Source organism: Pelmatolapia mariae, linkage group LG10_11 (assembly GCF_036321145.2).
Source record: "Pelmatolapia mariae isolate MD_Pm_ZW linkage group LG10_11, Pm_UMD_F_2, whole genome shotgun sequence".
NCBI classification, from domain to species: Eukaryota; Metazoa; Chordata; class Actinopteri; order Cichliformes; family Cichlidae; genus Pelmatolapia; species Pelmatolapia mariae.
The window spans coordinates 685,001-697,092 of record NC_086236.1 but is presented as its reverse complement, the minus strand read 5'-3'; the positions used below and the strand labels follow the sequence as shown (position 1 = coordinate 697,092).

The 12,092-nt window shown below is 46.1% G+C and overlaps 1 protein-coding gene across 2 annotated transcripts; it reads left to right on the top strand.

Moving 5' to 3' along the window:
* The first annotated feature begins 887 nt into the window (after positions 1–887).
* sra1 (steroid receptor RNA activator 1) lies at positions 888–5,783 on the top strand. 2 transcript variants are annotated; one of them, XM_063485394.1, is made up of 6 exons: positions 888–1,103; positions 2,549–2,662; positions 3,631–3,717; positions 3,793–3,956; positions 4,915–5,023; positions 5,108–5,783. In XM_063485394.1, the coding sequence occupies exons 1-6, from the start codon at positions 1,079–1,081 to the stop codon at positions 5,407–5,409; spliced, it is 801 nt and encodes a 266-aa protein (XP_063341464.1). In that variant the 5' UTR covers positions 888–1,078; the 3' UTR covers positions 5,410–5,783. The 2 variants fall into 2 exon arrangements, with proteins under 2 accessions (XP_063341464.1, XP_063341466.1); XM_063485396.1 differs by lacking the exon at positions 3,631–3,717.
* Positions 5,784–12,092: the final 6,309 nt, after the last annotated feature.

Sequence of the window (12,092 nt, the reverse complement as noted above, 5' to 3'; positions counted from 1 at the left end):
GTTTGGTTTATTTCAGTGTTTTATTTGTTCCTGAGTAAACCGGTTTGGCTGTGATTAAAGTTAAGCTTCATAACATGTTACTCACAGTTAAATTAAGAGGGGACGGCAGTAAAAACTCCGGACCTGTGACATCATCACGTACGCTGGTGTTCCAATTGTACAAATCGCGAGTCCGTGCTCGCGTTCTCGGCGAGTACGTACTCGCCGAGAACGCGAGTACGTACTCGCGTACTTGAGAATTGAGAAACGGCCTTTATTTCAGGCTCACTGCGTGTCTCAGTACGTCATCATATCTGTGACACAGCGGCCACGTGTCCCGGAAATGTTTGTAATGCTGGGAGTTCGTGAAGCTCGAGAAATTTCAAAATACAAAACCATTTCCTTTTCAAAGTAAAAACCTCAACATTAAACGTAAGAACATGTTTAAACGCAACACTATAATCGTTTATTTTATTTTCTAGTTTCTGGGCTTTTACTAACATTTATAAATGATTACATCTAAAAAAAACATCTTGGTTCTTTGTTTGCTTGTCATGATCAGAAAAATGTTTTTGTATCATATATATACACATGTATATTTACTCACTTAAGTAACTCAGTTATTGTATAATATTATTGTTAAATGTTATATTTTTATTATTTTATCATAGGTTATTATTTTATATGCATCTATTTATTTTATTCCAATAACTCAGTGGTGACAGAAGTGTTTTCTCTGTTTTTGCACATCTATCTCTCCTTGAACAAGAAAACATACATATAAAAATGCATATCTTTTCTAATATTAGTCTGTGTAAATGCTATAATATTTATTCAGAGTGATATTAGAAAAATATGAAATAAATAAACGTTTCAAGAAACTTTTATTTTGAAAGCTGGACCGGAAACCGTTCCCCGTGTAGTCTGACCCGGGCCGGCGTGTCCCGTCCACAGCAGGACTCTGTGTCGGTTTACTTTAAGTTTAATTTGGACCAAAGTTGCCCCGAAGCTTCGGTCCCTGTTTAGCTCGGTGGATTAGCCTCCCGGTTAGCTTAGCCCAGCTTCCCGCCGCTGCTCTCGCTGCTCTCTGGACTCCAACATGGAGGACATGTACGTTAAACCCGGTGAGTTTCCTCCTCCCGGCACAGAGCGGCTCTGCCTCCATTAATGTTAATGAACGGCGTCGTGCCCGGTAACGATCTGCTCTCCTCTCTGGAGTCATCGCCTATTAACAGAACACAGTGACGAACTTCATTCACAAATCTGTGAATTTAAAGTTTTTAGGACTTCAGGCAGTAAATAAATACTGTGTAAACATAATCTGTGTCAGGTACAAGTTATTGGGTTGTTATTCAACATTCGGCCAGCAAACAATCCATAAAAATAGAGATGGAGGTTTAATTAGTGTTTTATTTAACGGTAACGGGCTGCTGCGACGTGTATGAGTACGTGTAAGGTTACATTTGAATTTATGTCTGATTTAAACATGCCGTTCGTAGCTGATTTCTCTGTGAGTGGAGTCTTCGTGTTCACAATGATAAACCGGAGTTTGGTTGGACTCGCTTGACACGTAAATGAGTCAGCCTGCTCAGCTGGAGCAGAATCACCTGAGAGCCAGGTAATACCAGACTGAGTCATGTCCTCAACATCTGCGATCACGTGGTCAGCTGACTCCGAAGGGAGTCTGTGTTTATCTAACATCAGAGACACCGCGCGTGGAAAGAAAGACGAGACGAACCTCATTCAAAAACCTGTTAGTTTTACTTTTCCCGGAAGCTTTAGCCTGCTAACACACACCTGATACCTGTAGATGTTTCTTAATCCTGAGTGTAAGTATTTAACTGCGGCTCATGAGTCATCCACCAGATGTTCATCATTCAGGTGCAAACAGGAGTTTCATTTGATGTTTCCACAAACTGAAAGTCCCGATCAGGTTATTGATCGATGATGGATCGATAAACGACCTGACTGACCTCCTTATGTTTACACACATGTGGATAATGTTAGTGTTGCTGTTTTTAAATTACAGAGCTGCTTTCACTCATTGATCAGTTATTGATTACGTGGCATCAGATGGTGTGTTTCTGTCTGACTGATGAGGGTTATTGATCACCTGAACAGCTTCAGCCATCTGTCACAGGCAAAGTGAGATATTGATGTGACCAGTGAGGGGATCAATAATCAGTCACATCTGAGTCACAGTAACGAATCTCAAACCTTCTCCTGCGTGATGTGAGTTTGTGTTGTCCCTGAACGTGCCTCACACCATCTCACCTTTACCTGAAACATCCCAGGTGGAAGGATCACTTCTTTATCTGAATTCTGCAGACTGTCAGGTCCCTGCTGTCGTTAGCGTTCTCAAAAATAGAAACGCTCTTCGCTGTTGTTCAGACTCCATTTTTAATTCCATTAAGTAGAAAACAGTGTGAGCTCGGCCCTTCAGGTGTTTCGGGGTAATTACGATTACCTGAAACATTTGTACGGGGAAGCAGTGGAACAGACGTGACTGCGTGCAGCTCTTACTGAGGAACGTTTAGAGCTGGTTTAAAACTCCCAACTCTTTGAGCAGGTAACCAGGAGCGGGGCTGGAACGACCCCCCTCAGTTCTCCTATGGCCTTCAGATAGCCCACGGACCACAGAGGAACCTCCTCAACAAGAGGCCGCCTCCAGCGCTGACCTCAGGTACGAACAGTAGTGATGTGTCGGTCGATAACGAAACGGCCCTTATTGGGAGCCGTGTTTCTTTTTTTTTCCTCTCACTTTTTTTCGCTTCACGCCGCACGTGAGCCTTGTGTTTGCGGTGAGCAGAGGGGGGAGGGGCGGTACTTACACTCACAGTAGCACAGGAACAGAGCGGGAGGGAGAGAGAGAGAGCCGGGGGCAACAAGAGACATCATGGTCACATTAGAAAGGCAGAGTAATGACAATGAGTGACACCAAGAAAAGCTGCAAAATCTGGAACCGTTTCAGTTTTACTGACAACACAAAGGCAGAGTGTGAGTCTGCAAGAAGACACTGTCGCACAGAGCCGGCTGCACAAACAACCTGCAACTGTCCACCTATCAGTGCAAGGGGAAGAGAAAACGCAGTCAGCTGAGTGTGACATTAATGAAGGTGCCAGTGTGTCTACTGCAGCTGCTGCTGCTACATCTGCAGCATCTTGCAGTGCACCACCACCACCACCTGAACCAACCCAGAGCTCTATGAGAGCGTTTGCAGAAGTCTGTGACCCAGCAAGACACATCTCAGCTGATAGAGACCTGCAAACATGACTGCACTTGATTTCCAACTATTTTCAGTTGCAGATGTTAAAGGATTCAGAAAGTTTCTTCATCCCAGGCCTCTGACACAGAACGTGCATCTGCTTTTTGTTTTGCATATTCATTTATATTTTATTGTGTTGTTAAATAGTTAATAGTAGAATTGTAAATAGTTGGTTTTTGTATTTTATAATTTATTTTTTACATTTTATGTGGAGTGAATAAATAAAAGCACATCAGTAATTCATTTTATATTGTTGTTGATAATAAATTAATTAAAGCAATAAAACAACCTGAAGAGCTGGAATTCCCATCACTAACAAACAGTCAGCTGATCCACCTGCTGCTAAGAACTACAACCGGATACTTAATAATGACCTTCACCTATAGGTGCAGGAGCCCCACCTGCAGCCCCTCCCTCCTCCAACCCTCTCGCACCACCTCCCTGTGCTGTAGCTCCGCCTCTACTCAACCCAGGTAAGAAAGGTTTCTAATGAGATGTGGTGAGTTTACACCTGACAGCTGAGACACTTGTTGTTTGGTTTCTCCCAGCTGGACCTCCACCTGGTGCCGTGGCCACGCCCCCTCCTCCTCATCTGGGGCAAATGAGGACTAAGAGAGAGGCTGCGATCAGCCAATCAGAGAGTGAGCCTGAAGTTGAGAACGTGATGTCAGTGCTGAACGGAGCGCTCGCTGCCTGCAGACGCGCTGTTAAAGTGAGTTTGTATATATTACATCAGCAGGGGGCGCCACCACGTCGCAGTGAATGTTACTGTAGCACAACGTGACCTTTGACCCTGAGCTGAAACTTTGGCTGTATCCCAGTTCAGGGTCTGCAGCCTTAAAGGCCGCATTTTAAGGCCAATTACGTCACAGCGACGCGACGAAGGCTGTCCCATTTCAAAGGCTGCTCGAAATGCGGCCCTCAAATGCGTCCTTCATTTGCCTGAATTTTAAGGCTGTGGCGGTGTAGACTTCATGGCCCAACATATCCCAGAATGCATAGCGCGGCGGTGGGTGTGGATAATTTTGCTGGAAAAAAATGGCAGAAGAGGGGCGCCCGAAGAGTAATGCTGTAATAACTAATAATGATTGAAATAATAACTTTAATATTGGCCATATTATATTTACTTTACCAAAGTGAGATGACTTCAGTCTCATGAACAACATTAGCTAATTGTTATTTACTAACTAATCTTAAATGACTGTTCAGTACAGAAATGAAGACCAACAATCATGTTTCACAGTCCCGTGGTCTCAGCCTCAGATACTCAACTAATCAAAGCTCTTGTAGAAACAAACAAAGAAATGAACAAAAAGATTTTCTCCTTCATTTCTGTCAAACAAAGCTGTATGACACGTTTCCAGTGGTTAGTATCTTGGTTGCTAGGCAACCTGGGCAGCGCGACGGAGGCTAGACCGTCCCATTTCACAAGCCTCGCACTTCCGGCCTTAGCGGTCTTTGAGTACGCGGCCCTTGAGGATCGTTGAGGCTGCAGACCCTGAATTGGGATCCAGCCGTTATCTTCATCAGAGAAATAACCAAACATTTCAAATCACCTCTGAGCCTCACCTGCAGTACCAGGTTGGGCCACCGGGAGGCCAACGAGTCATTTCCTTTTCTCTTAACACAAAAATGTGTTTAACTCAGAGTGACCTTTGACCTGTGTGCAGGCTCAGGTGTGTAATGATGTGGCAAAGCGCCTTCACCTGATGGAGGACAGCTGGAGGTCGGGTAGACTGAGCCTGCCTGTCAGGAGGCGCATGGACACCCTGTCTGCAGGTAAGGTGTCTCACTGCACACCTGTGTGATCACTCACCTGTGTGATCACTGGTCTGTCTGATCACTCGTCTGTTTGTCTCTCAGAGTTACAGAAGGGTCACTGGGACGCGGCTGATGACATCCATCGCTCTCTTATGGTTGACCATGTGACTGAGGTTAGCCAATGGATGGTTGGTGTCAAACGACTCATTGCTGAAACCCGAAATCTGAGTCCAGAACTGCTAGAACCATTTCAGAAAGTGAGAGGGCGGGTCGAGGACTCCGCAGACCCTGTCCAAGAACCTGTCAAGGAGCCTGGAGAGCTCCAGGACTCTTTACAGCTAGTCCAGAAGGAGGAAGAACCAGACTCAGCAGAACCAGTCCAGAACCCCGTCTCTGAGTCCTAACTCTCCAGGACTCCTCTCTTGACAAACTCTGGCTCTTTCACCAGGATTTGCTGCTTTAATTCTCACCATCATGTACTTAAAAAACTCTGGACTTTAGCCACTCCCAGCGGCTAAGCCTGGGAATCTTGGAATCTTGGGATTTTGAACTTAATCTTCCTGGACTGTAATGGGAACTTTGGACCGTAAACAAAGTCGCCCCTGATTCTGCTGCTGAAGCTCCTCCTCCCACTGTAGCACCCTGCCATGGTTCTGTTTCTCTAGCATCTTTCTGGACTCGAGTCCAGCCCAGTGAAACCTGGTTTCAGGATGAGTGTCGGGTCCTGATCAGGTGGATCCTGTTTCTGTCTGATGTGAGAATAAATCTGGTTTCTGTCCTCGATCTGTTTCAGCCTCTTTAATGCTCAGTGACTGACTCTCCATCAGAGTCCCTGTTTCCTGATCCAGAACCACCGACATCGGGTATAAAAGTGTCATTAGTTTCTAAGTTTAGGACTGAGCTCAGTCACCCACCTGTGGAGGTCCTCGGTCACCTGGGTCATGGAGAGACTACCTGATAGGAACTGGACTTTTTTTTAATTTGTAGGTTCTTGAAGATATTTGACCCGTCCTCTGAAAGACTTCTTCAGTTCTAAACGCTGGTGGTCCCACGTATTTACCCGGGTTCCACCTGGCCCCAGGTGTGTCACCACCCTGTCAGAGGAAAGGTCAAACATCTTCAGCCAGAGTCCACAGGACAGCTGAGGTTTGTTAGGACTGTGTTTATTGTGACATGTAATCCAAAAATGACATTAAAGATCACCTCCAACTAACCAACCAGATCTCTGGAAAATGACATCATTCCCTGAAGTCTCAGAGGTCAGACAGCCAGAGCGTTTGTGTTTGATGATCAGTTTAGAGGAACTTTACTCCAGCCGTGTTCCTGTTGGCTGCAGCAGGATTTTAAAGCACATGTGTGGTTCCGTGTGGTATTAGCTGTAATAATAGGACATGATCCCGGGCGGAGGCGTGCTCGCTCTCAGGGCGGTGGTGGAAAGCGGAGCTGGTCTCATGATGACGTGGACCAGGCTGTGAGGAGCTCTCGGCTGTGCTGCCTGCTTCATCTTGCTCTGATGTCATCCTGTCCGTGTTCCTGATTGGTCCGATGCTGCCTGCAGCCCTCCTCCCGACTCACTTGTAGCTACATTAATAAATCCTGGATTGACTAATGGACCTCTGACCCTGACCGATGACAGATGAAGCTGGCCTGACCAGAGGTGTGAGGTTAATGAGCCTACAGTGTACCTGCTAAGTCACCATGGTAACTAAGCACAGGTTACAGAGCGCTGTGATGATCACAGCCTTATTTTATCTGTGTGACATTGTGATGGACCGAGCAGCGAAGGAAACTTAGGCACATGTTAAAGTCCAAAAAAAAGATTTTTTATTAAACCCAAAAACATAATTGGTTATATCATGCTAAAAGAATAAAATCTTGGGCCCATAAATAGTGGCTAATCAGCCCACAAAAAGAGGTAAAACACAGAAAACCCAACTGAAACTAACATAATGAACTCCAATTCCCCCCCCATGGTCCCGAGTTATGGAATGAGCCAATCTGCAGTTTTCCATCAAGGCTTGCTCCGCCCCTTTTCCACCTCTTGGCCCTTCAATCAAGGGACTGGAGCAGCTGCAACTAAGGTAACTCAGAAAACAAAGATTAAATCATACATAACAGTGTAAACTAAAATGTGTGCACTTATTTTAGAATGCAGTGTTATGTGGATATGTGAACTAATTCTAAACCAAAACCAGTTCTTCATTGTCATGTAAACTAATTCCTATATTTAAAGAAAGACAAATGTGAATGCAGTGTTATGTATAAGCCTCTATACCAGGGGTCCCCAATCCCAGTCCACGAGGGCCAGTGTCCCTGCAGGTTTTAGATGTGTCCTTGATCCATCACAGCTGATTTAAATGGATAAATTACCATGTGTGTGATGGCTGCACTTACAGCCACACAGGGGCCGTTTATCAATGCCCAAGTACGCGAGTACGTACTCGCGTTCTCGGTGAGCACGTACTCGCCGAGAACGCACGGGAGTACGTACCCGCCGAGAACGCGAGCACGGACTCGCGATATGTACAATTGGAACACCAGCGTACGTGATGATGTCACAGGTCCGGAGTTTTTACTGCCGTCCCCTCTTAATGTAACTGTGAGTAACATGTTATGAAGCTTAACTTTAATCACAGCCAAACCGGTTTACTCAGGAACAAATAAAACACTGAAATGAACCAAACATTAACATTTAGAAGTGATCTAAGTGACTTATATATCATTGTTAACCTCAGTAGTGAAACCTCTATTAATAAAAATAGTGTACATGTACATACGTGTACATACCTTAATAAAAACAAGCAGGTGAGATGTTAGACCGCTTTTATTTCTATTCTAGTGGACACTCAATACTATAGACAGCTGCTGGGGTTTCTTTAACCTGAGTAGTGAGAAGAGCGGGGGGGGGAGGGGGGGGGGGGTGCCGGGAGTCCGCTGTTGAGTTTTGGACGAAATGCATTCTGGGATATTTAGCTGTCCCAAGTCTACACCGATGCATGCTCGATAAAACGGGCGGATCGAGAACACATCCGGGACTTTTTCACGTTCTCGGCTTGATGCGTACTTCGAATTGGAACAGTACTTGGTCTCCGACTGATGACGTATCACGAGTACACGAGAACGCAAGTACGCACAAGTACGCATATTGATAAACACCCACTATGTCTTGAAGTTCTCCAGAGGCCTGGTAATGAACTAATCATGTGATTCAGGCGTGTTGACCCAGGGTGAGATCTAAAACCTGCAGGGACACCGGCCCTCGTGGACTGGGATTGGGGACCCCTGCTCTATACTAATATGGTGGATATTATCCCTGGGCGTTTATCAATATGCGTACTTGTGCGTACTTGCGTTCTCGTGTACTCGTGATACGTCATCAGTCGGAGACCAAGTACTGTTCCAATTCGAAGTACGCATCAAGCCGAGAACGCAAAAAAGTCCCGGATGTGTTCTCGATCCGCCCGTTTTATCGAGCATGCATCGGTGTAGACTTGGGACAGCTATATATCCCAGAATGCATTTCGTCCAAAACTCAACAGCGGACTCCCGGCACATCGTTTTCACCCCCACCCGCCCGCGGTCTTTTTACTACTCAGGTTAAAGAAACCCCAGCAGCTGTCTATAGTATTGAGTGTCCACTAGAATAGAAATAAAAGCGTTCTAACATCTCACCTGCTTGTTTTTATTAAGGTATGTACACGTATGTACATGTACACTATTTTTATTAATAGAGGTTTCACTACTGAGGTTAACAATGATATATAAGTCACTTAGATCACTTCTAAATGTTAATGTTTGGTTTATTTCAGTGTTTTATTTGTTCCTGAGTAAACCGGTTTGGCTGTGATTAAAGTTAAGCTTCATAACATGTTACTCACAGTTACATTAAGAGGGGACGGCAGTAAAAACTTCGGACCTGTGACATCATCAAGTACGCAGGTGTTCCAATTGTACATATCGCGAGTCCGTGCTCGCGTTCTCGGCGGGTACGTACTCCCGTGCGTTCTCGGCGGGTACGTACTCACCGAGAACGCGAGTACGTACTCGCGTACTTGGGCATTGATAAACGGCCCCTGTGTGGCTGTAAGTGCAGCCATCACACACATGTTCCTCTGATAATGGCTGTGATTGGGGGAGGCGGAGCTCAGTTGATCCCCTTGATGTGAGCGTGCTCAGATCATGGAGCAGGAAGTTCACAGAGAAGGCTGATGCCCAGCTGACCTCTGACCTGAGGGTTCAGCTTGAACACAAAGCCGGGCTTTGATGATCCGGCGTCACAGCTGCTGTGATGACAAACTCATGAAACAAAGTTTGAAAGATGATTAGAAACATTAGAAATATTTATAGGTTCCTTATAAATGTTTCTGCTAGCATTAGCTTCGTTTAGCTCACCTGATTTGGTTTGGTCCAGGTGCTCCTGACTGATGCTGAGCGTCCGCATGAAAGCACCCGTGGACTGCCCCAGTGTTAGCTAGCTCACTTCATCTGTAACAGGAAGTAATGTGTGTGTGTTGCTGACACGTGTACCTGTGACCTGCTGCCACACAGATCACACCTCAGGCTCACAGGTACACTCACAGCTCCCCACACCCACACTGCTGACACTGAGCCAGCCCACTCACACCTGAGCAAGCAGGTGAGCTCTTTTATTTAAAAACATGTGTCTGACTGCAGGAGACCCCTGGGAAATGTGTTTTTATTCAACGCACAATTTATTTTGTAATAATACGTTTTCATTCTAAGCCACATAAACAGAGAATGCTGCTCTGCATAGATTCAGTGAGCCAGATTAAAACCTGCTTTTATTTCCACTCAAGACAGAGACATGTTTTACTTTGATATACTAACTGATGTTTATTCTGAGAGTACTACAGCAGTAAGTGTGCAGAAATGAGACCAGCAGGGGGCAGCAGAGGACAACACCCGCCGCAGAACTTCACATAGACACGGTGACAAACCAGCCCTGGAGCTCCAGCAGGTACGGGAGCCTGGAGACTGGTGTATCCGATCTTCAGCCAATCAGACGTGAGCCCCAAGAAGAGAAGTGAGCAGGCAACAGCATAAGCTGATGAGCATGAAGTCTTTGTGTTTACTCCTCAGACTGAACTTTAACTGTTAACCCACAGAACCCTGGAACTGTCAGTCTGAGGCCACGCTGAGAAACGAGCCACATCGAAAGGCATTTTCACAACAATATAACATTTACTCAAACTAAATAATGTAATCTGATTACAGTGAGACGCCTGTTTGAGCTACTGGCAGCAGTAATGAGTCTTTAATGTCTCACAGGTGTGAACATCACAGCTCAGAAGAGACATTGTTTAAAACTGTGATCATACAGCACAGCTTCCACAGTGTTAAACCTGCCGTCACACCTGTGACACTGAAGATTCTCTGCTCTGTGTGCATGCCTCATCCTGTTGGAGGGTCTCTTCTGCTCATCAGATTAAAGCCAGACTTAATCTGACTGATGGATGGATGCATGGATTCATGGATGGATGGATGGATGGATGGACTGATTGATGGATATATGCATGGATGGATGGAGGGATAATGGATGGACGGATGGATGGACGGATGGATGAAGGGGTGGATAGATGGATGGAAGGATGATAGATGATTATGGATGGATGGACTGATGGATGGATGGAGGGATGATGAATGGACTGATGGCTGGATGGAGGGATTCATTCATGGATGAAATGATGCATGGGTGGATGGGTGGATAGATGAATGGAGGGTGACTGATAGATGGATGGAAGGATGATGGATGATTATGGGTGCATGGGTGGATGGATGGGTGGGTGGATGGATGGATGGATGGATGGAGGGGTGATGGATGGACTGATGCATGGATGGATGGATAGATGGATGGACGGATGGATGAAGGGGTGGATGGATGGATGGGTGTTTGGATAGATGGATGGAGGAATGACTGATACATGGATGGAAGGATGATGGATGATTATGGATGGATGGATGGATGGATGGATGGAGGGGTGATGGATGGACTGATGAATGGATGGATGGATGGAGGGGTGATGGATTTACTGATGCATGCATGGATGGATGGATGGATGGATGGAGGGATAATGGATGGACTGATGGATGGGTGGATGGGTGGGTGGGTGGATGGATGGATGGATGGATGGAGGGGTGATGGATGGACTGATGCATGGATGGATGGATGGAGGGGTGATGGATTTACTGATGCATGCATGGATGGATGGAGGGATAATGGATGGACTGATGGATGGGTGGGTGGGTGGATGGATGGATGGATGGATGGAGGGGTGATGGATGGACTGATGCATGGATGGATGGATGGAGGGGTGATGGATTTACTGATGCATGCATGGATGGATGGAGGGATAATGGATGGACTGATGGATGGGTGGGTGGATGGATGGATGGATGGAGGGGTGATGAATGGACTGATGCATGGATGGATGGATGGAGGGGTGATGGATGGACTGATGGATGGGTGGACGAGTGGATGGACGGATGGATGAAGGGGTGATGGATGGACTCATGCATGGATGGATGGATGGAGGGGTGATGGATTTACTGATGCATGCATGGATGGATGGATGGATGGATGAGGGATAATGGATGGACTGATGGATGGGTGGGTGGGTGGATGGATGGATGGATGGATGGATGGATGGAGGGGTGATGGATGGACTGATGCATGGATGGATGGATGGAGGGGTGATGGATTTACTGATGCATGCATGGATGGATGGATGGATGGATGGATGGATGGATGGAGGGATAATGGATGGACTGATGGATGGGTGGGTGGGTGAATGGATGGAGGGGTGATGGATGGACTGATGCATGGATGGATGGATGGAGGGATAATGAATGGACTGATGGATGGGTGGACGGGTGGATGGACGGATGGATGAAGGGGTGGATAGATGGATGGAAGGATGATGGATGATTATGGATGAATGGACTGATGGATGGATGGAGGGATGATGAATGGACTGATGGATGGATGGAGGGATTCATGGATGAAATGATGCATGGGTGGGTGGGTGGATAGATGAATGGAGGGTGACTGATAGATGGATGGAAGGAT

What these genes read in the sequence shown, in the direction of transcription:
- sra1 (XM_063485394.1), top strand. Translation starts at nt 1,079, where the DNA reads ATGGAGGACATGTACGTTAAACCCG. An exon ending in CCTGCAGACGCGCTGTTAAA is followed by an intron (nt 3,957 to 4,914) that starts GTGAGTTTGTAT and finishes ACCTGTGTGCAG; the next exon opens with GCTCAGGTGTGTAATGATGT. An exon ending in CATGGACACCCTGTCTGCAG is followed by an intron (nt 5,024 to 5,107) that starts GTAAGGTGTCTC and finishes TTTGTCTCTCAG; the next exon opens with AGTTACAGAAGGGTCACTGG.